The following is a 22,817-nucleotide window of genomic DNA, read 5'->3' as shown; positions in this document are numbered from 1 at the left end:
TAATTAAGCTCTGCTTTAAAAACTTAGTCCTTTTATAGGGACACTGGCTAGATTTCAGGCAGGTGGTCTCAAAAACAAGTTGAAAGTGGCCTCTCATTTGAAAATGAAAATCAGGGGATACTGAGCAAACACCATATGTAGTACCTCTTCCAAAATCCAAAGTAGGAAAGAGATTATTAGAGTAGTGACTGCTACATAAGCTATTGTACAAATCTGGCAAGTAGCAGGATACTAAGGTTTCTTTCCTGAGATTAAAAAAATGATACAATTGAAGACAAATTTCTTTGTCCACTAAACTTGTCTATTTGCTACTCTACTGAAAGTCCCTCTTACTGTACATTTTTGCTGCTTGTGTTCAGTGGATGAGTTGCTTTCTTTGTGCCTTGAAGTCAATTATATATGGGAGAGATTATAGAGTGGTTGGCTGGGAAAAAATACAGTTGACTTTAGATTGCAGCCACGTCATGGAAAAGTGACTTGATGAGTCCTAACTTAGAACCCTTTTGAGGTACGTCCATGTGGCAGGGTTTCAATGTCATGCTGCTGGTCTGGATTCTTCTCATCCTTTGAAAGTTCATAGTGCCTTGTTTGGTTTTATGGAAACCAAATTTGCATTGCAGTCTTAAAACTAAGAAAGCAAAAATGAAAATCTGTTCAGAACTTTGAAGGCATTTTGTCTAAATCATCATTTCTCTTATATCCATTGCATTGAAATTAGCAGTCTGCTTAATATCCTCCTTGCATGATGCCAGTTGACAGGTTAAAATTTGAGATCTTTATAGCCGATGTCTCGGACTGGAGTTTCCTCTCTCTCATACTCGGGTGCAAATTGATCTAAGCAGAATTGGTGTTTATCAGAAGGGCATGAGCCAGAGGTTTTTTCCAGCGTACCATGGCTTTGCCTTGTCTTATAATTTAGTGTGTTGTAATATCAGACCATATTTTCCCAGACATCTGAAAGTAGAAAGGTCTAGTACAGTATGAAGGATTGGTTGCCTAAGGAGCCAGGGTGGGAAATATCTTCTCTCACATATATTTGAAGCACACTTCTAAACAAAGTAAAAGAGGCTCTGGGTTCCCCAAGCTTTCCCTGTTTGCATAGAGTGGAAATCCTGTACTTTAGCTTCCGGAGTACTTTTTGAAAAGTGCTTGCTAAAAGGAGCAAGATAGAAGAGTGAAGTGGCCCTAATCCGAGATTCAAGTTATTGAATTATTCAAGTTATTAGGGGTGTTCATTACTGAATTGAGGCAGTGGCCTCCACGAACATGTCAGCGCTCTGCCGTAAAGAGCTTTCTGACTCCTTCAAAAGGCAAAGAAACAGGTAGCTGCTGTCCACAATGGAGAAGGCGTGGGTGAGGGTAACGGGGATGCATTAGATTAGCAATGTGCATGATGTACAGGTGTCAGGGTGTTCTAAAGATGCAAATGAAGAGTTTTAATAGTACCTGTATAGTCTGAAATTAAACTGTCACTTCTGAACTAGCAAGAGCCTATTTGGATGGTAATGTTGGCTTCTGGTGTCTATCTTGGCAAGTAAACTCTCTCTGTTTTGAATCTCTTTATGAGAGTGAGATCTTGGAATGACTCATACAGATATGTGGAACCAAGGCTGTTGCTTATTTGTGCAATCTCAGAGAGATAGCTGTGTCAGTCTGTAAATTTAAAAACAGCTAGTCCTGTGGCACCTTGGAGACTAACAAAAATAAACATAGTATCATGAGCTTTCATGGGCAAAACCCTTACTTATGCAGAATTTTCATTAACTCCATTGGGTTCTGCGTATGTGTAACCAAGAATGGAATTTGGACTCCAATCTGTTTGTATCTAAGCACTCTCTTGACAACTTCCTGCTTGATCTGTAGTTAATCCGAAGGTTTATTGGGGGTTGGTTAATTTTATTGAAAGGTGACCTGCAAAGGATGTTTGCTTTTTTGGTGACACATTTATGCTGTATAAAAGTTTGAGATTTTTTTTTTCTAAAATCTCTTTTCTGCTTGTCTTTTAAATACAAATACAGGTGGCTTATCTTCTTATTTCCCCTGGAATACTTTATGGACAAATGGAGAGCTGGTGGGATTATATCAAATACCCAGGAAATAAAAGGGAAGAGAGATTTATTTAGGCTCTCACACTAATTTAAATCCGTGCCTGACAAGCAGCTGCAAGAGGGTTTTTTGTTGTTGTTGCTGAAAAGATTCCATGCCCTGGACTTTCCAGTTGAAGGCTGAGCTGAGCTCTTTGTCCTCCAAGGAAACCGCCAGCAAAAAAATAAACAAGACAAGACTTGACCTTCCAGGTACTTCTGATGTCAAACAAATGAATAAAAAACCCCTCCTGTTAGATTGTGTTCATTATAAGCAAACCAAGAAGGATGGATTTTTCATATTTTTCCTTTGCAGGTCACCTTTTAAAGCATCAGATAATCTTTAATAAGGTAATGTAGACTTGAGGGCAATAACCTTTTGGTTACTGACTTGGCACATGTAACAAGTGACTCTGTTGTCACAAAACATTTCGTATAGTTTCTTCGCTGGCTAATGTCATTTATGCTGAACAAGGACAGCAATGTTGCATAAGAGGCGAGTCCTTTTAGGCAGTTGCCTTTCATCGTAGTGATGGCCAAAATACATCTTGTATGCAATTTACAAATTACCACCATCTTAAGCAAACCTCCTACTTCAGCACACATCTTGGTGTAAGTTACTCACCGCTGCAACACATTTCAGTTACTGTGAATGCTTCCCTTGCAGCTCCAGAAGCATGAAACCTTCTCTGCAGTGCAGTGTGAAATGTAGTGGGGTGTGGGGATTGAAAAAAGGAAGTTGATCACGTTTCTTGCTAACTGAGTTTGAATGAATTTGGCTGCTTGTTTATTTGGCTTGAATGGTATCTTGTTAAAATAAGCTTGGATCAAACCCACTTTTTCGGGGGCCATTCTGACCCTAGTGATGAGATCATGTCAGTAAACCTACATGTTGGCAAGCCAAACTTAACCTGTTGGCCTTAATGACCACCACACATTAATATGTTGGCATTGTAACACAGGGTGCGTTTAAAAATAGATAACTGCATCAAACCATTGCAGTGATTTGCAGTAAGGATACAAATGGCCTCGTTAACAAACTCACATCTTGTGTTAATTTCCATAACGCTGCAAAATTCATGAACACATTGGAAAGACAACTGAGGCTGGTGAACCTGAGATGTGTGCCAATATTTGTAAATATTGAAGGTGTCGGGAGGGATTATGCTATTTTCCACTAATCATCTACAGCTGTTCCCTGACTTACGACCACCTCGACTTAGGAGCAGCATGCTGTGTTTGCCAGTCTGCGGTCGGGCAGCGTGTTTACATTTCATTCCCTCAGTGTTTTCGGTGTTTGCTTGTGGCCATCATGTCAAGTAAAAGAAAAAGGGCTAGTGATAAGGGGGGTGAGAAAAGAAAGAGAAAAACTATTGATTTAGAACAGAAAATAGCGATAGCGAGACAATACGAAGGGGGTCAAACAGTGTCCTTCATGTCGCGTAAGTTAGGGCTATCGAAATCCACTGTCAGCACCATTATAAAGGATAGCGATCGCATTCGTGAAGCAGTGAAAAGGTCTGCTCCTATGAAATCAAAAATTCTAACAAAGCAAAGAGCAGGTCCCATCCTGGAAATGGAAAAACTCTTAGTGCTTTGGATGGAAGACCAAATTGAAAAACGCACGCCATTAAGTCTCATGACAATACAAGCTAAGGCTCATAGTCTTTTTGAAGACTTAAATAAAAAGGAGGGGTATGACTATGACCAAACTTTCACTGCCAGTCACAGTTGGTTTAACCGTTTCAAGATGCGTCCAAACCTTCATAATGTGAAATTAAGTGGGGAGGCAGCCAGTGCTGATTCGAAAGCAGCAGAAACTTTCATAGAAGAATTGGATAAGCTGATAAGAGGGAAATAATTTTCCAGAACAGATCTTTAATGTTGATGAGACAGGTCTCTTTTGGAAGAAAATGCCCGAACATACCTACATACATAGGGAAGCAAAAACTATGCTTGGTTATAAGGCTTTCAAATATCGTCTAACAGTCTTGTTAGGAGGCAATGTTTCTGGGTATACATTGAAACCAGTCTTGATTTATCGCTCTGAAAACCCTAGAGCCTTCAAGAATATCAGCAAGGCTACTTTACCAGTCCATTAATGTGCTAATAAGAGAGCCTGGATGACGCTTACACTTTTTGAAGATTGGTTCATGAACTGCTTCATCCCTGAAGTCAAGTCATATTTTCTGGAGAAAGGAATTCCTTTCCAAATTTTTCTTATTTTGGATAATGCTCCAGGTCACCCTCAATACCTAAATGACTTCCATTCCGACGTGAAAGTGGTGTTTCTGCCTCCCAACAACACATCTATTCTCCAACTCATGGACCAGGGGGTCATAGCTGCTTTCAAAGCATATTATCTTCGCAACACATTTGCAAAGGCAGTAGCTGCCACAGAATGCCAAAACGGCAAAACACACGAATTTTGGAAGGACTACAACATTCTGCATTGCATAAGGAACATTGCTGCAGGGTGGGAAGAAGTCACTCCACAATGTACGAATAGCGCATGGAAGGAAAAACCTAAAAATTTGGGAACTGTTTCAAAGGCTTTGAAAAAGAAAAGGCACTGGAAGACATTTCTAATAACATTGTACAGCTGGCGAAAGAAGTGGATCTGGAAATGGATAATGAAGACATACACCAACTGGTTGAGTGTGTTGGGGAGGAGCTGAGGAATGAAGATTTAATGCAGCTCGAGGTGGAGAGGGTAGCAGAGGAAGAGAGACAAAGAGCCCAAGAAGAAGCAGCAGCCCCCAAAAACTTTGTGATGAAAGAAATGTCTGCAGCTTTCAGCAAAATAAATGAAGGAATGCAAATGTTTGAAAAAATGGACCCTAATATTGCGAGATTCTCAAAGGTGGATCGTTTAATTCAGGATGCCCTGGCTTGCTATAAGGAAATTTATAACGAAGAAAAAACAAATTGTCCAGTCCAAAATGGATATTTTTTTTAAAGAAAGCCCCCAGCAGTGCTGCCTCCCACACTGAAACAATGCCTTCTACAAGCAAAGGAACTGCTGAAGTAGAAGATGAATCTGTTGATGATTGTTACTGTAGTTTTTTACTCCTCCAATTCCTCATCCAAATAATTCAGTTCACATTACTGTATTTAAATTACTGCATTGTGTTTTGTATTTCATGTTCATGTTTGTTAAATACAGTTTGCTGTTGCTGCAGTGGTGTTTTTTTCGTGTGTTTCTATTTTTCGTTGTTGATTGCTGCTGTGTTGGTGGTTGGTTACCCCATACGAAGCACTCAAAGTGTATTTCCAGCTACGAACAAATCGAGTTACGACCAGCTATTCGGAACGTAACCCGTTCGTAAGTCGGGGACCGGCTGTAGTCCATTTCTGGTTATTTTTCTCTGGTGAGATTTTAAAATCCACACAGCAGAGATGGAGCTAGTGATGAAAGCAGGAAAGGAGCTAGGATGAAATTGATTGGGTTTTATTTCCCCCCCCCCCCCCTTCCTACTCATTGTCTTTGAGTGATGACAGCTATGAAAAGCATTTGATTCCTAGACACAGCATAAAATAATTGCGTCTTAGCCACGAGGTGGCAGCACACTGCTACTGAATTTGATCAGAACAAATGTACACAATGGTTGTCCCTTAATCTGGCAGATGATAGGGACGTGAACAAGTATCTGACTAGTTGATTAACCAGTAAGTCTAGGTTTATCAGTTAATCTAGTTGACTACTTGCACGCACACACTCCTTGCTGGGGAGGAGGGAAGCAGGAGCCAGTGCTGGGGGAAGCTGGCTTAAAAGCAGCCTCTGTCTGTGGGCTAGCCCAGGCTACCATGAACATAGGATGGACCCGATAACAGCCTCTGTCCATGGGGAGCTTGGATCCCAGAGGACAGGGGCTGCTGTCACCCAGTGCTGCTGCCTCTGGTGTAGCACATAGCTCAAGCTACTGGCTCTGCCCACAGGGACTATAAATAGTCGACTAACTGACAAGAATTCATGAGGTTACACGACTGTTTTATTACCCAGTAGCTAACATCCCTAGCAGACACGGAACCAGTTTAAGCACATCTGCTTCTACTGAACTCATAGTTTACACCACATTTAGTGATGATGCTTTGTATTTTTCTTGATGCTTACCTTGCTGCTGCTACTGATGTCCTGTGTATGTATCTGACTCATTGCTGGTAATTGTGGTAACAGGCTCTAAGAAGAAAATACGATTGGTGCTAATTAGACGCTTCCCTCGGTCTCGTCCCATCCTAAAGGTCCGTAAGAGGTCTTTCAGAGCAGGTGGGTGGCGCTGATCACTGTGTGTGGGTGATGGGAACCTCTTCTAAATTCTGCGCGTTCCACATACTGATTAATAAGGAGTGACTGTGGTTTGGCTGTGTATAAACACAGGTGTTTAAAAGTGTGCTTGGCCCATCCTGTTATGTCGCTTTCTGATCTAACTTTCTAAATGGAATTTTGAGAATTGCATCTTTGAAACAAGACCACTGTTGTACTCTCAGCAAATCGTGTTGTGTGTGACATCTGTCCTGTATGGGAAACTGATAATTGAAACACACTAGGTCCGGGCATTGTGAGATGCTACATGTAAAATCATGGAGAGTAGGTGCATCAGTGCCTATTAGCCAGGATGGGCAGAGATGGTGTCCATAGCCCCTGTCTGATCAACAGGAAGTAGATCACCTGATGATTCCCTGTTCTGTTTATTCCCTCTGGGGCACCTGGCATTGGCCACTGTTGGCAGACAGGATACTAGGCTAGATGGACCATTGGTCTGACCCAGTCTGGCCATTTTTACATGGTTTAGGACTAGGGGAGGGGCTGCTTCTGGCCCTGCGCTGGGCTGCCGGCTCCCAGCTCTTGTGGGGCTGGAGCAGCCCTTGCGGGTGGGGAGGGTCCTCCCAAATAACTCTCCACGTTCAGTATAAAGCCCCTGGTCTCCTTTACCTTACCTACTTTTGTATTCAGTGTAGGTTTTGGATGGCGTATTGCCTCTTAGCATTTCTTTGGCAGTCTCCCCAAAGTATTTGAGTGTTTCATAAACACTAATAAAGCTGTCTTCATGACACTCTTGTGAGATTACATGGCGACATTCCCAGTTGGCATGTGGGAAGCTGAGAGATTAAGGCCAATCTTGCAAAACTTCCAAGAAGCTCAGCTCAGAGATGGAGCATCTTCAGTAGAGAATGTTTGGCAAATTTAGCTGCTAAACTCTGAATCTCTGAGCACATGTGAATTGTCTTTTTTCAGTTTAACTTGGTCAAATTTGAGCAAATTCTCTCCGGCCTGGAAAAAGACACCGTCTTGACCCTCCTGCCAGATATCACCTCCCTGAGCCAAAAGCAGTTCTCGGCAATGGCTAGAAGAATGGTGTTTTTTTTTTTTTTTTTTTAAGGAACAAACACTGTTTTCCCCCCTACTCTTCCTTGGAAAAAGAGGAGCTGCTCTAACTAAAAGCCAGAGCCAAAAACATGACCCGGGGAATTTCAACCCAAAGGGCTAAAATGAAGTACAGTTATCGGACCCCAGTTTGGTTATTTATAAAGGAAAGTGTTGGGCAGTCTGAAATATCAGTGGTACTGTCTGCACTACCTGTACTAAGTTCAGTGAGTGTAGCTGAATTCTTGAGCGTGGGGTGTAGTTTTTATACGTTCAACGCCGGTCTGTCTGACCGCTGCAATAAACAGATCCACTGAGTTAGCCCTGCAGTTAAAAGCCCTTTCCCTGGGTAACAATGCTTCATACTGAACTCTTTCTACCCTTGCTTATCCAGAATGGTGTTGGGAGAGAATCTTTCTGCTGTTAGCTTTTCTAGACAGATGGCTCTGGGGATGTTTTCAGGTAGCACACAGTGATGCCTGCAAATGGGCATCTCAGCAGAATGGTGGCATCAGAGATACCCAGCTCAGTATTTAGGCCACCACCTCTGTGGCTCCAGGTCCTGAAGAAGCAGCCTGGGTCTGGTTCTGAGTGCGTATTGAACTAAAGCAATCAGGGAATTATTTTCTGTTTGCTTGTCCGGGGCAGTGAAGACTTTGTGTCACCCTCTAGCAAGAATGTGGCTGTCCAAGTCTTAGCCTCTTGGCGTTAGTCTACCAGGAGGACTTAAAATGACAGCTGATGGTGACTCTGCTGCGGGACTTACTGGTACTCTGTCCCTCCTCACCCCCGCATTTTAGTCCCTACTCCTAGAGGGATTAGCGTGCTGTCCAGTGCTGGTGTGCATGTGTGCGCGTGCATACGCGCGCACACAGGATCAAGGAGAATGTATCTGCTGCGTGGCGGCAGAGTTGTTGCTGCTTCGTAGTAGGAAAGAGGCCTGGGCAGAGCAGGTACATCCACATTGTATTTGGCACCAGCCTCATTTTCAGTGTCGCCTTGGAGCTGCCCAAACCCGGCCTTTTAAAACTAATGCTCTAGGGGAGGAGCGGGCATGCAAAGGACTTACATTTGGAGCGGTATGTGCCAGGTGCCTACCCTTTCACATAGCCCGTGTTCTCGTTTGGGCTCCCTGCTGTGCTCCAGACAGTATTCTTAAGGCCTTTGTGTTGGTCTTTCAGGATGTTCTTACTGTGCCGTTCTGAAGCTTAATGACTTTGTTTGGATCAACCTCATAGATGTGCGAGGTGCTTCACAGACACGCACGAGCAACAACTCCCTGCCTGCAATCTTGCAATCTAGACCCAGCCCCAGAGGAACGAATGATAAACTGGGTGGGGTGGAGGAGCTAATGAGTGAGTGCGGCTAAATCATGACGTGTTCGCTCTTCCCTCTCAACGTGACGTGTCTGGAATGAAGTCTGAAACCGGGAGCTTGGCAGGAGGATTTGAAAGGTTGTAAGGGCTGTCCTGTGCATAAGAGAGCATCTGAATAGGCAAGGCCAGGACGACTAGAGTAGTGTAGGATGAGATGTTGGATATGCAGGTCCTTGAAGGCAAGTTGTTGAGAGAAGACCTTTGCAGAGAGATGGACATACCAACTTCTTAGCATGACGCGCACACCCCAACAATAAGCATTGCAGTCTAATGCCATCTGTTTTGTTTGGAAGCTGAAATTTCATCCACTGCAGCATCTTCCTGTGATTCCCCACAAACCTTGTTCCTTCCTTCCTTCCTTGGCTACCCAAACCTTCTGTATATATTTAGTAAAAATAACTTCCTCCTGTAGGTCACCGAGCCCCACCAGCAAGGAGCGGCCATCGTTGTGTAGCCGATAACGCCAACCTGTACGTGTTTGGAGGGTATAACCCGGATTACGATGAGTCTGGAGGGCCAGAGAATGAAGACTACCCTCTCTTCAGGGAGCTTTGGCGATATAACTTTGCTACAGGCACATGGCATCAAATGGGCACCGAGGGTTACATGCCCAGAGAGCTAGCATCCATGTCACGTGAGTACTGTCTGTGAAGTCGGTTCTAGCAGAACGCCCTATTGCTGGGCGGGTCCATCTGTGGAAAGACAGCGTGTGTAACCAGAGCAGTGAGAGAGCTGTGCTGTGTGTGCGCTCTCCCACAGCCTTGCTGTGTCTTTGGTCAGTCGTCCTCTTTCAGAATGCTGATTAGGAAGTTGGCGGATGAGGTGAAAGTGCCGGCTGTCAGTCTAAAGCCACAGTAGAGATTCAGCGTGGACGACTTGAAGGGGCCTGACTTTTAGAGAACGGGTGTATAGTGCTTGCTGGAAATCAGCCCTTTCTTAAGTAAGGATGTTCAGTGTCAGATAATTGACTAATCAAATAGTGGATGCATTTTGCATCCACTATTTGATTAGTCGACAGGGCGGCTCTGCCTTTGAAGTGTAGCAACAGCCCTACAAAGGCGAAAGCACCACGTGGAGCCTGGGGTCCCGAGCTGATCCCGAGCTCCACGCAGCGCTGCTGCTTTGAAATGCCATGAGGAGCCTGACACCAGGCTCCCCGCGGCGTTTCAAAGCAACAGTGCTGCACAGAGCCTGGGGTCAGCTGGGAAGTTCCCAGTTGATCCTGGGCTCCACACGACACTGCCACTTTGAAATGCCACGTGCAGCCTGGGGACACCCCAGCTGGCCCTGAGTTGCACATGGCTTTTCTAAGTGTCAGCACCTCATGGAGCCCAAGGTCTGGCTCCAGTCTTCAAGTGGCGCTGCTGCTTTGAAGTACCCCTTCTTCTCCTCTCCCCCTGCTGCCTCTATTAGATAGAGGCAGCAAGGGGGAGGAAGCACTAGCCGACTAGTCCTTCACATCCCTATTCATAAGCATCCCAAATCCCTAGATGTCCTTGACAGTTTAGGCCCACATCCCCCTGGCATGCAGACACTTACCCTGTGCATGCACACCTGTCTCCTGCGCAGCTCTCCAAGATCTGTAGGTGACCAGCACTAACCGCAGAGTGTTCTGACTTCCCTGAAAGCCGGCGTGAACTGTTGGTTCTTTGTCCTCTCGGCAGAGTCGCAACTGCGCAGTCCCTTTCCATTCTTCCGGAGCCGAACGTAACCCAACTCTCTGCTGCTTTCCCCTAGTTGTCTTGCATGGGAACAACCTCTTGGTATTTGGGGGCACCGGGATCCCGTTTGGGGAGAGCAACGGCAATGACGTCCATGTCTGCAATGTGAAGTACAAGCGATGGGCCCTGCTCAGCTGCCGAGGGAAGAAACCAAATCGAATATATGGACAGGTACCAAGTGTAACCGCGGAGAAGGGGGGGCAAAAGACAACCCTTACTGAGTAGCTTTCTCTTGGCCCAAATGGGTGGGGTGCAACTCTGCCCCAGTTGAGTTAGAAGCTATGCATGTGCTAAGCAATGTTCCCTCTAATCTTTTCCATCCATGTGAAGAATAAACTTATGTGCACCACCTGTAGAAACACAAAACCTAGCTGCGGGCGCTCTGCTAATCAGCTGGGTGACATTGGAATCTCTCCTGAGTGGTCGCACAAGCGCACAGCTTGCAGGGAATGCCAGCACTAAGCTACCTGCTTATTGTTTTATTTAGTGTCTTCCCCCTCCCCTTATATAGAGGTCTATAAAATCACGACGGGTGTGGAGAAAGTGAATAAGGAAAAGTTAGTTACTTATTCCCACAATATAAGAATGAGGGGTCACCAAATGAAATGAATAGGCAACAGGTTTAAAACAAAGAAAAGGAAGTTTTTCTTCACTCAGTGAACAGTCAACCAGTGGAACTCCTTGCTAGAGGATGTGGTGAAGACTAGGACTTTAACAGGGTTCAAATGAGAGCTAGATAGATTCATGGAGGTTAGGTCCATCAATGACTATTAGCCAGGATGGGTAGGAATGGCGTCCCTAGCCTCTGTCTGGAAATGGGTGACAGGAGAGGGATCACATGAGGATTACCTGATGTTCCCTCCCTCTGGGGCATCTGATATTGGCCTCTGTCGGCAGACAGGACACTGGGTTAGATGAACGGTTGGTCTGACCCAGTGTGGCTGTTCTTTTGTTCCTTCCTTCTGCTTTTGGCTGTCATTTGAAGGTGGTGTCTACACTTAAAATGCTACAGCCGCATAACTGCAGCATTTAATTCGCTTGCTGTGGGGATGGGAGGGGTCTCCCGTTGCCTTAGGTCACCCACCTCCCCAGGAGGAGAGAGTGAAAGGTCAACAGAGAGAAATCTCACCTTTCTTCACGCACTGTGCTAACACATCCCTTCTAATAAGCCTGCTTGCTTGCTTTCCTTCTCTTCCAGGCGATGGCTATCATTAATGGCTCCTTATATGTTTTTGGAGGAACAACTGGTTACATTTATAGCACAGATCTACATAAATTAGACCTTAACACAAGGGAATGGATACAACTGAAACCCAACAACATGCACTGTGATATGCCAGAGGAGAGGTGAGAGACAGACGTTTTTATGTTTCCTGCGAGCTTTAGTTTATCCTAAGAAGCATATTGTGAAAGCAATCTTATGAGAGACGTGATGTGGAAACCTGAACAGGCTCTCTGCTCTCGTGGCAAACAGGTTATCTCGAGAGCCTTGTGAGTATCGAACGTGCTGCACTTGGAAGTGGGAGAAGGTGAAAGAGCTAATGGACATGTTTAATTGTACTACAGGTTGAATCTCTCTAGTCCGGCACCCTCGGGACCTGACCGGTTCCAAACCAGAGAATTTTCTAGACCATGGAAGGTCAATATAGTCTAGCAGCTTTACCAACACTCCTGCTGCTTACTGGGCCGTCAAAAAAACATTTAGGGGTAAATTAGAGCTAAATAACACAGAACACTGCGAGCCAGGACTGGCAGTTGTGGACAACTGTATGGGACCTTGGGACACTTGGCCACGCCCATGGAAAGCAGACATCTGGCTAACTCAAATCATGCCAAACCACAGATGTTTCCGGATCAGAGATCTGAACTAGAGAGGTTCAACCTGTAGCCACATGTATGGATCCCATGAGAGCGGTAGCAAAAGCCTAAATCTTGACACCCGAACTAGACTGCGAATACTAAAACAGATGCAGCTGGTGAAGTGTGGGGGAGGGCCGTCATCTGCATGTGATCCAACACTTCCATCGCTCATCTGATCCTGTACTGTGGTGTGGGAGATCAGAAGAAAGTCAAGCTGGTTTTGTGCAGCGCAGTGGTAACGATGCCTTATTTATTTCTCTCTGGGTTTGGGTTTGCTGCCTGGGTTGCTAGTGAAAGATCCCAGAGCACTCAAGTAACACTCCCGCTACTGGCGACTGCTTCAAAACAAGAGACTGAGGCCGTGTCTGCCTGAACCCTTGAACCGCTCAATCTAGTCATGTTGAGAGTAGCTTTGTGCTGGCGCACGGAGGAGTGATTAGCTGCTTGTGATGCTAAATGTACCTGGCTTTGCGCCCTCAGGTACAGACATGAAATCGCACATGATGGGCAGAGGATTTATATCTTGGGAGGTGGAACTTCCTGGACAGCTTATTCCTTGGATAAGGTAAAGAGATGGAAATAAATAAGTCTGTGCATCTGGCAATGTACGGGTTGAGACACAGCAGGGCGCAATTGACACGTGCTCTTCGTCGCTCGCATGCCATCCTATCTTGACACAAAGTGATAAGAATTGGGATAAGCAGAAGAAAGGAGAGGAGCCCATTGTAAGTGTACTCCTGGGGAATTGGCACAATTCATGTCACGTGCAGATTTCTTTGCTTCCTCGCGGAAAAACAGCTTTCTTGAGGGGGAAGCAAAGGGAAGCCACAAGTGGTCATGCTCCCTGCCCTGGCAGCACAAGTGTATCGTTTCGGGCCCTCGGAGCAGGCAGCAGGAGGGTAAATCACTGTGGGGGAGACACTGGTGCTGGACATGAACTATGGGGCAGGCCTGGCACTGGCCCTGTAGGAATTGGGTGCAGTCTCACTGCCAAGTCCACGTGCTGGGGGGCAGAGGGACTGCAGGCTGATCACCTAACTGTGCTCCCCGCTGCCGTACTGGAATTGCCACATTCATTTATCTACAACATTTGCAGAATTCCTCTTATGTTTGGTGCCGAATTCCCTCAGGTGTGAAAATGATGTTCTGCTAGAACATCATTCCAGAGGTACCAAGCGTGCCAAAATCAGAAGGCATTGACTGGAATCATTAAAAGGAATTAAAATATTGGGATTCAGATGTGTCTCTTAACACCCTCCCGCCCCCCAATTTATACTCTGTTTCTAATGGTAAATGCTTTGTCTTGTCTGCTTTTTTTTGTGGAGGAAATAGGTTTTCGATGCCATTTCATAGACAGGAAGAGGACTCTAAACGAAGCTGCATTTTCCAAAACTTCATATTTGTCACAGTTGAAATGATTTTGTGCTCCATGTATTTCTTCCTTCCATTGCGGGACTCCATAATAGTTCAATCCAGTCTGAAAATACTGTCATGCTTCTGTGTTGTGACCGTGCTTTTCTGCCTGGATTTTCTGTGGGCAACATTTTGTGATCTCTTTGTGTCAAAACCAGGGTGAAAAGTTATTTATAGTGGCTTCATTCTTGGCAGTGAAGATCTTTTCCTGATGCTCCAATATGTTGTGTGCCCTCAGTTCTTTCTCACAGCCGTGGAGCTGATTGGGTGTTAAGCACCAGAGCAGTATTGAGTCTTGTACCAGTAGCTGCCTCTCCCTATAAATTATGGCTAATGTGTCATCTTTGTCCTTCTTAAGATCCATGCATATAACCTTGAAACAAACACCTGGGAGGAAATTGCAACGAGACCCCATAAGAAAATAGGTAAGTTTGGAATTGCAGATCTCTGACTCTTTTATGTAACTTGGGAGATAGGGAAGATTGCCTTCAAATAGCAGATGGCATTGAATTTTCAAGGGCTTTTGTAATGCTGCTGTGTCTGAACATGTCTGCTGTTCCTAGCCCTGCTCACTTCAGCTGTGTCTACCCTGCGGAGCTATTTTGGGATACCGGAAGTTTCCTGAAATAGCTATTCCGTGTCTATTGGAGCAGCCCGTTATTTCAAAATAGATTTCGGCTTATTCCAATGTCCTAGTAACCCTCGTTCCATGAGGGTTAAGGGGCATTTTGGAATAGCGAGTTATTTCGAAATTTGGTGCTGTGTAGACAGTTATTTTGTAATAAGCTTTGCAATCTGCAGGAGCGGCCCTAGATGAGCTGCCGGCAACTGGCGCTCTAGGCGAAATGCGCTATCAGCGCCCCCGCCTCCAAACCCCTCAATGGCTGTTTAATTTGGTGCCCTAAGTGACCACCTTGTTCACGCCTATGGACAGGCCGCCACTGGCAATCTGTGTAGCACAAATTGCATAGCTTATTTCGAGGGAAGGGTGCAGTGTAGATACACCCTTCTTTACACCAGCAGCTGGAATAAATCTGTCTGGAACCCTGTTAGTTTACTAACTGGTAGGGTTGAGACAGTCAGTCTGGCTTGTCATTTCCGGGAAAAGTCATTCCACCACTTCCTGAGTCACCCAGGCCCCTTAAGCTTACAGAGCCCTGACACCTGTCATCTATAACCCAGAGTTCGGAGTGGCAGGTGGGGGGCTGTGAGATCTTCTCCCCTGTCCCTGCAAAGTGGATTAGACTCGCATTAACCATATTGGCCCTTGGGAGGGCGGGGGGTGTCACTATTGCTGAAACCTGAGAAGTGGAGAATATGGAAACTATGAACTGTTAAATTAGCAATTTGGCAGCAATGTGGTGGGGATCTTAAAAGAAGGGGGGGGGGTGTCATTTCTGTACCAATAATGAACTGGCTTATATCTGTGTGACACGTGGCCAAACTGTTAAGTGGCACGTAGGTTTCTCAGTTTGATGTTCATGACCCAGATCTTTTTGCAGGTTTCCCAGCAGCCAGAAGATGCCACAGTTGTGTACAAATAAAAAATGGTAAGAATAGCAATTGATCTGTGCTGATGCGTCACGTACACTTAGAGAGCTTGCCCCAGCAGGGTAAGAAATGGGATGGTCTGGTCCCTGTAATGTGGTGAATGCTGTCTCCGATCCTACAGAAAAGCAGGGGTGTGTGTGTGTGTGAGAGAAACAGAGGGCCCAAGCCAGCATGATGCTTGCCATCCTCTATGGGTTTGAGGACATGGCACTTCATGGGAATGTCTGACTCCACAGTATATCAGAAACCTTAAGTTTCGGTATCTGTGAAGTGTCACCAGCAGAAGGCGATGATACACATGGTAACTAATGTGTCTTGAGTACCTCTTCTTGTGCTCAGTGGAGCCAGTTGGATGGAGCTTAAGAAGTGTCTCTTGCTACTACGGATGTTAAATTTCGATTAATCAGCTAATTGAGTAGTCGGGGAAGGGCTCGCTGTCCCTACTGCGCCTCTGCCTTTTAAATGTAGTAAGACCTTGTGGCTTAAGGGATTGAGTTGGGTTGCCTGCCTACCTGGCTCCCACTACATTCAGGACTCCCCTAAAGTTGGGTCTCAGCAGGAAGTTGGGACCCCCCCATGGCCAGGGGCTGCTGCTGGAGCAGCCTCCATTACTCCCTTCTATTGGAAGCAGTGGGGACAGAGACAGTGGTGAGCAGAACCGGCTTTTAAGCCAGCTCCCCCCAGCAATAACTCCTGCTCTCCCCCCTCCCCCCCCCCCCCCGCCGCCTTTGCTGCCTCTGATACAGAGGCAGTGGAGGGGGAGGGAAGGGGGAGGCAGGAGGAATGCAAGTAGTCGACTAATCGGCTACTCTCCCACCCCTAGCAGCCACACAAGCTGGTTAAGACCTTACTCGCATGCAGCTCCTGAAGACACTAAACGGTGACTCTCAACTTCCAGCTCTTTCAGCTGAGGCTTCCATGCTAAAGGAGATGGCAGCCTCATCAGACCAAACCACGAGTAATCTGGTCTCAGCTTGATCTTAAGACTTTTTTGTTTTGTTTTTAAAGCAGCAGCCCTTGAGCACAGGCAACACACGGATTTCTCCAGCAGGGCTGATTCTGTCTGCATCTCACAGCAGTTACTTACATGAAAATTGCCATCTGGGTGTTGTGGGTGGGGAGGTCATCTGTGCATGAGTGAATGGGAGGGGGGGTGTTCACATTATCTGAGGCTCTGCTCCCTGCCATGGTTGTTCTGAGAAGCGCTTCTCTAGATCTCACTTGGACTGCAAAGCGGACTGGCCGGGGCCCATCATCCTGCTCGATTGGCTTCTAAGCACCGGGCGCTGGTTTTCCCCTTTCCCTAGATGTGTTTGTCTGTGGCGGATACGACGGAGAAGTGATCTTGGGAGACCTCTGGAAGCTAAATCTTCAAACTTTCCAGTGGGCGAAGCTACCAGCGGTCATGCCGGAGCCGGTTTATTTTCACTGTGCTGCTGTCACACCAGTAAGTGGCTGTTGTCTGTCTCTTCCCTATGTGCCTTGCTAGGCACAGCTTCATTCATTCACTCACTCGCTCATTCTGACTGGTACGTGGCTCTGAAATGTACATTCCCAGACCAGAGGTGACTGTTGCAAGCATCTAGTCTGATTTCTTGTATAAAACACAGGCCAGAGCACTTTCCCAGCGTAATTCCTAGAGCAGAGCCCTTAGAAAAAAGCCCATCTTGATTGAAAAAGAGCTAGTGATGGCGAATCCCCCGCAGTCCTTGCTGCTGTGGTTAGTTCCTCTTCCAGTTAAAAATGGACACCTTTAGGGTACGTCTACACATCACCACGATTTTAGGATACTGAAGGTATCCCAAAATAGCTCCCCCACATCTACACAAGCCACCCGTTACTTTGAAATATTTTTTTAAATAACGGGTGTGCTATTTCACCATCATAAACCTCGTTCCATGCAGGATAAGGGATGGCTCGAAATAGCGCATTGTTTTGAAATTTGGTGCTGTGTAGCCACGCCAAATTTCAAAATAAGCTATTTCAAAATAGATTCAAAATAAGAGATAATTTGCGGGGGGCAAATTGCGTCTCTGATTTTGAGTTTAGGGTGCTGTGTAGACGCACCCTCATTTCCGCTCTCACCGTGTCTAGTCTCTTCTTCCAGACATTGGTGCATGTTATGCCTTTTGCCACTAGATGGAAGAGCCCACTGTCAAATGTGTTTCCCATGTAGGTATTTCCAGACTGCGGCAAAGTCAGACTGTAGCCTGGCAGGATTCTCGCTTACGTAGCCATCGGCGTCAGTAAAGAACGTTTTCGTTGGGCAGCCAGGGGGGCTCTGCACATTGTCCCTCCCCCAGTGCCGACTCTTTAGCTCCCATTGGCTGGGCACCACAACCAATGGGAGCTGCAGGGGCGGCCCCTGCAGATGGGGCAGTGCTCGGAGCAGCCTATGGGGGACATACCACTGCTTTTGGGAGCTGACGGGGAGCCTAAGGGCTGAGTTCCTGCCTCTGGAACAGGAATTGCCGAGTCCAGTGGTCTCTGGTGGCCACAGCATCTGGGATGCCGTCCTTCCAGAAAGCAGCACTGCTGTGCCCTCGTCTTCAGACTGCTTTAGCCCAAAGGAATGGTTCTTACAGGAACCCTTGTCACCTAGCTCAAGGAAAAACCAGCCTACTGCTAGGGATTTGCCCCTCTGAGGGATTGCAGGGAGCCCATGGTCAGCCGGGTGCCCAGATGTCTTGAGGGGATGCTCACCTGGGTAAGCATCAGAAAGCAATCTCCAAGCCTGCTGGGCAGTGCAGGAGTAGGAATCCTGGTGGGTCAGTCATGGGAGCTGTTCCCAACTAGCTACTGCATAAGGAGGACTTGGCATCCTTTTAAATCGGAGCTTCTCAAACTCTGGGTTCAGACCTCAGAGTGGGTCGCCAGCCTGTTTTTAATGGGTTCACGGGGCTGGCTTAGACTTCCTGGGGGGAGGGCGGCTGAGGTTAACAGGCCCTCTGCTCTCTGGACTTCTGGCTTTTCTAACCCGTCGCTGTGTTTGTACAGTTCTCTTACATGCCTGACCCTTCTAGCTCGCCCCTCTCGCCAGCAGACATTGGTTCAGTAAAAGATAATTGGCTCCCCACCCCCTCAGCTTTGCCTTTGGCTTGTCCGTTGTAGGCCTGGTCCTGAGTCTTAGCCATAAATCCAAGTGGCTTGAGTGCAGAGGTGGGCAAAGGTCCGGCCTGTCAGACCTTGAAATCTGGCCTTCGAGCTTGGGCCAGAGAGCTGGGTTGGAAGCTTGCCCTGCTCTGTGGCTCCCAGAAGCAGTGACATGTCCCTCCTCCAGCTCCTATGCCTGGGGACTCTGCACATTGTCCCACTCCAAGTGCCAGCTTTATGGCTCCCATTGGCTGGGGACCACGGCCAATGGGAGCTGCAGGGGTAGCACCTGTGGATGGGGTGGTGCGCAGAGGCCTGGCTGCGCATCTGGGTAGGAGCGCGACCAGAGGGAGAGGAGGGGAATGCCGTAGCTTCTGGGAGCTGCACCCCTGAGGGCCCCCCACCTGCCCCTATGTGCTCCCCCCAGTCGAGCTCCTACCCAGAAGCGCAGCCAGGCAGCTCTGCGCACCACCCCATCCACAGGCGCTACCCCTGCAGCTCCCATTGGTCGTGGTCCCCAGCCAATGGGAGCCTCAATCCCTTGCCCTGGCTCTGGTTCCCCTCCTGCCCAGCTCTAGCCAGAGCCCTCACCTGCTCCAGCATCCCCTCCTGCACGCCAGCCCCAATGTCATTAGCATTCATGGCCCAACGTTCAGTTTCTATGATGTGGCCCTCAGGCCCCGAAGCTAACCCGCCCCATTCTAGTAGGACATTTGGGAATGATTGCGGGAATAGGCTCCCCTTAAGGTAAGCTGCCAAGCCGCGCTTTCTGATGGCTCTTTCATGGCGTTGCTGTTCTGTGGCCGCAGCAGCGGTGTCCAGATCAGGCCTGGCACAGGGTCGGTTGTGCTCCCTCTGCTGGCTGATCAGGAGCAGAACATGTGAACTTTACATCCAAAAGTGTCCTTAATTGTACAGAGCAAACAGAAATATAGGGCTGGAAGGGCCCACGAGAGGTCACCTACTCCAGCCGTGGCCAACCCCTGGATCGTGAGCCGCATGCAACTCTTCCCCTCCCCCTCCTCCCCTGTGGCTCATAAAGCTGCCCCCACATCCCCAAAAACGGCCCCCTCCTCCTGGCTCTCTGTGCTGACCTGGGCAGGGGAGCCGTCCGACGCAGCCATTAAAGATGGTGTTGGCTGGCGGGAGCCTGATGTGGCCAAAAAGCCTCTAAATGGGTTTTCTTAAAGGGGCAGCACTTTTTTCTCGACGTCTTTTCCCTGGCTCTTTGTGCTGGATCCACTGATATCTAGGCTCTTTGCCCAGAATGAGTTTGCCGCCCCGACCCTGATGGCAGAGTGCCCCCTGTCCCCAAACCTCATCTCTGCAGGGTAGGGCTCGGAGAGGGCACACAGAGGCAGCGCAACGGTTCCTAAGACTTCTCAGCAGCCAGCTCTCGCGCTCTCACCCTTACCCAGCGTCTGGGCTTCACACGGCACAGTCACTGTACAAGCGCACACTGTGTCTCTGGCGCTCTCTCTCACACGGCACACAGTCACTGTACAGACGCACACTGTGTCTCTGGCTCTGTCTCTCTCACACGGCACACAGTCACTGTACAGACGCACACCGTGTCTCTGGCTCTGTCTCTCTCACACGGCACACAGTCACTGTACAGACGCACACTGTGTCTCTGGCTCGCTCTCACACGGCACACAGTCACTGTACAGACGCACACCGTGTCTCTGGCTCTGTCTCTCTCACACGGCACACAGTCACTGTACAGACGCACACTGTGTCTCTGGCTCGCTCTCACACGGCACACAGTCACTGTACAGACGCACACCGTGTCTCTGGCGCTCTCTCTCTCTCTCACGGCACACAGTCACTGTACAGACGCACACTGTGTCTCTGGCGCTCTCTCTCTCTTACGGCACACAGTCACTGTACAGACGCACACTGTGTCTCTGGCGCTCGCTCTCTCTCACACGGCACACAGTCACTGTACAGACGCACACTGTGTCTCTGGCTCTGTCTCTCTCACACGGCACACAGTCACTGTACAGACGCACACTGTGTCTCTGGCTCTGTCTCTCTCTCTCACACGGCACACAGTCACTGTACAGACGCACACTGTGTCTCTGTCTCTCTCACATGCACGCAAACAGTTCCCCACATACACTCCCAGTCTGTGCTGCACAATCGCACACACAATCTGTGTAAATCTGTGTGACATTCACTTGCATGAGAGCCTCTGTCACACACATACACACTCTATCTAGCTCCCTGGTGCCCAGCTCCTTCTGCGTGGGGTCCCGTCCCTCCCACCTGGGCCCAGAGCCAGCCCCTGGTGACTTCCTAAAATTGATGGAGTGCCCCCTCCTGCAAAAATTATTGCCCACCCCGACCTAGACCATCCCAGACAGGTCTGTGTTCAACCTGTTCTTGAAAACCTCCAACAGTGGGTATTCCACAGCCTCTAGTGCTTACCTAGTCAGATAGTTGACATGTTTTTCCCCATTCGTCCTTGCTAAGTTCCCGCCAAGCTACGCAGCAGCCTCGCAAGGGCTGTGCAGGTGCTCTCGGCGGGAGTAGCTCCTCTTCCCTAGCCCCGGCTCCCAAGCTGCTGCGGCCCTGGGGAGGTGCCTCTCCCGCAGGTGCTGCTGTGGGGAAAGAGAGTTGGGAGGAGTCCTCTCTCCCTGCCACAGCCAGCACCTCAAACCCCTCATCTACAGCCCCCCCGAGAGCCTGCCCCCCAGCACCCCAGTCCTCTGCCTGAGCCCCCTCCCATACTCCGACCCCCTGAGTCCCACCCCATCTCTGTATGGGTGCACACACCATTCTTTCTGCGCCCGCCTGGGGAAATGAGGGGGACCGTTGCTGCCTTGCTTCACTGAGGCCACTGCTGCCTGTCCAGATGCTCGGTTCTCTCCACACGGAGCGGGCGGGGTTTGTCTGCGACGGGCCGGAGCGTCCGAAGTGTCCCACTGCACCCAGTGCCTGGCGCGCTGCGTTCCGTGCGCCAGCGTGAGTAACGCTCCCTCTTGTCCTGTTTCCGCCCAGGCTGGCTGCATGTACGTCCACGGAGGGGTGGTCAACATCCACGAAAACAAACGGACTGGCTCCTTATTTAAGATGTGGCTGGTAGTCCCCAGCCTCCTGGAACTGGCCTGGGAGAAGCTGCTGGGATTCTTCCCTCATCTAACAACTCTCTCCAGATCGCAGCTTTTGCGCCTGGGCCTCACACAGGGACTCATTGAGCGATTGAAATGAGAGCTCCTTGCTGTCCTCTCCCTGTCCTAAAAGCACTAAAAAGACCCCCTGCCCCTTACGGATGCCGCTGCGGAGGAGAGGGGAGAACCCGGCGTGCAGCGCCTTACTCAGCAGATACAGCCCACGCCTTTCTGTGAATGTTTATGGAAATCAGATTTTTATTTATGGATCTCTACAAATACATTAGGCAGGAACTAAGATGCTCTTCAGAACTTGTTCATCACGGACAGCCACCAGCCTTTGTTTGCACGTGCCGGTAGCCTAATAAATTTGAGGGAGGGGCTTAGACATTGCGGCAGCTCCTGCTGACACACGGTGTTTAACTTATTGCTTCTAAAGGTGCATTTAACTCATTAGAAGATGCCCACGGCAGCCATTCAGCCACCTGTTGGACTGAAAGTTCCCCTTGGTGCCCAGCTGCATCCGTGCTCTGAATGCCACAGTTGGCCCTGCCTCTGTATAGCTTTCACTGCCTGACGACTTGTGTGTGTGGTGGGCATACGAGCGTCTTTGAGTTCTGGGAGGTGGCTGGGATGTGGCAGTAGCCGGTGAAAACGGCACAGGCCTTCTGAAACGTTGCTGCAGCACGCGGTGGTTTCAAGCGATAGTGTCACTGTTCCTTCCCTTTTCATATTGAAATGTCTGCCTGGAAGAGTGGTTACAAAATCGCCGCGTACAGACTACTGTGTAGTTTTCTCTGAACAGGTGGTGGGAAGGAGCAGTGTGGTACTCGGAATCTTCTCCTTCCTGCCCTTGTAGCACTCTGAAAAAGCTGATAGAGGAAACGTACTATATCGATTTTAAAGCTGTCTGTAACCTTACGTATGTCATGCCCTCCATAATTCAGGGTCTTGCCCACCTGTGTCCCCTCCACCCACGCATAACTTTTTAGCTTGTTCCATGAGTCTGTTTTCCCCCCCCAGCCAGTGGAATTTTCTCTGGATTGCCTGTCCAATGCTTTGTTTTATTCCTTTTCTGTCTGGCTTTTTTTAACTTCTGTGAACCGATCCTTCCTCCCAAAATTAATGGCTTGTTTTTCACAGGAAACACCATGTGTTGTAAAACGTGGGGGAGAGGAATGGTTTGTCTCTTGGGATACGTCTAGACTACATGCCTCTGTCGCCAGAGGTATGTAGATTAG

The 22,817-nt window shown here is 48.2% G+C and overlaps 1 protein-coding gene across 3 annotated transcripts in view; it reads left to right on the top strand.

Moving 5' to 3' along the window:
• Positions 1 to 22,596, top strand: part of KLHDC10 (kelch domain containing 10) — a 32,913-nt gene extending 10,317 nt beyond the window's left edge. Inside the window, exons 2-10 of one of the 3 annotated variants that reach the window (XM_075925337.1) lie at positions 6,262 to 6,351; positions 9,238 to 9,459; positions 10,563 to 10,717; positions 11,745 to 11,893; positions 12,887 to 12,971; positions 14,178 to 14,244; positions 15,322 to 15,369; positions 16,678 to 16,817; positions 21,467 to 22,596. In XM_075925337.1, coding sequence (XP_075781452.1) covers positions 6,262 to 6,351; positions 9,238 to 9,459; positions 10,563 to 10,717; positions 11,745 to 11,893; positions 12,887 to 12,971; positions 14,178 to 14,244; positions 15,322 to 15,369; positions 16,678 to 16,817; positions 21,467 to 21,676 — 1,166 coding nt within the window. In that variant the 3' untranslated portion in view covers positions 21,677 to 22,596. Of the gene's footprint in view, positions 1 to 2,018; positions 2,298 to 6,261; positions 6,352 to 9,237; positions 9,460 to 10,562; positions 10,718 to 11,744; positions 11,894 to 12,886; positions 12,972 to 14,177; positions 14,245 to 15,321; positions 15,370 to 16,677; positions 16,818 to 21,466 lie in introns of all 3 variants that reach the window. The other 2 variants (XM_075925352.1, XM_075925346.1) reach the window with 2 other exon arrangements.
• The last annotated feature ends 221 nt before the right edge of the window (positions 22,597 to 22,817 follow it).

The sequence above is a fragment of the Pelodiscus sinensis genome, chromosome 1 (genome assembly GCF_049634645.1).
Source record: "Pelodiscus sinensis isolate JC-2024 chromosome 1, ASM4963464v1, whole genome shotgun sequence".
Classification (NCBI taxonomy): domain Eukaryota; kingdom Metazoa; phylum Chordata; order Testudines; family Trionychidae; genus Pelodiscus; species Pelodiscus sinensis.
The sequence above is the reverse complement of the archived record's forward strand: the minus strand, read 5'-3'. Positions and strand labels throughout refer to the sequence as shown.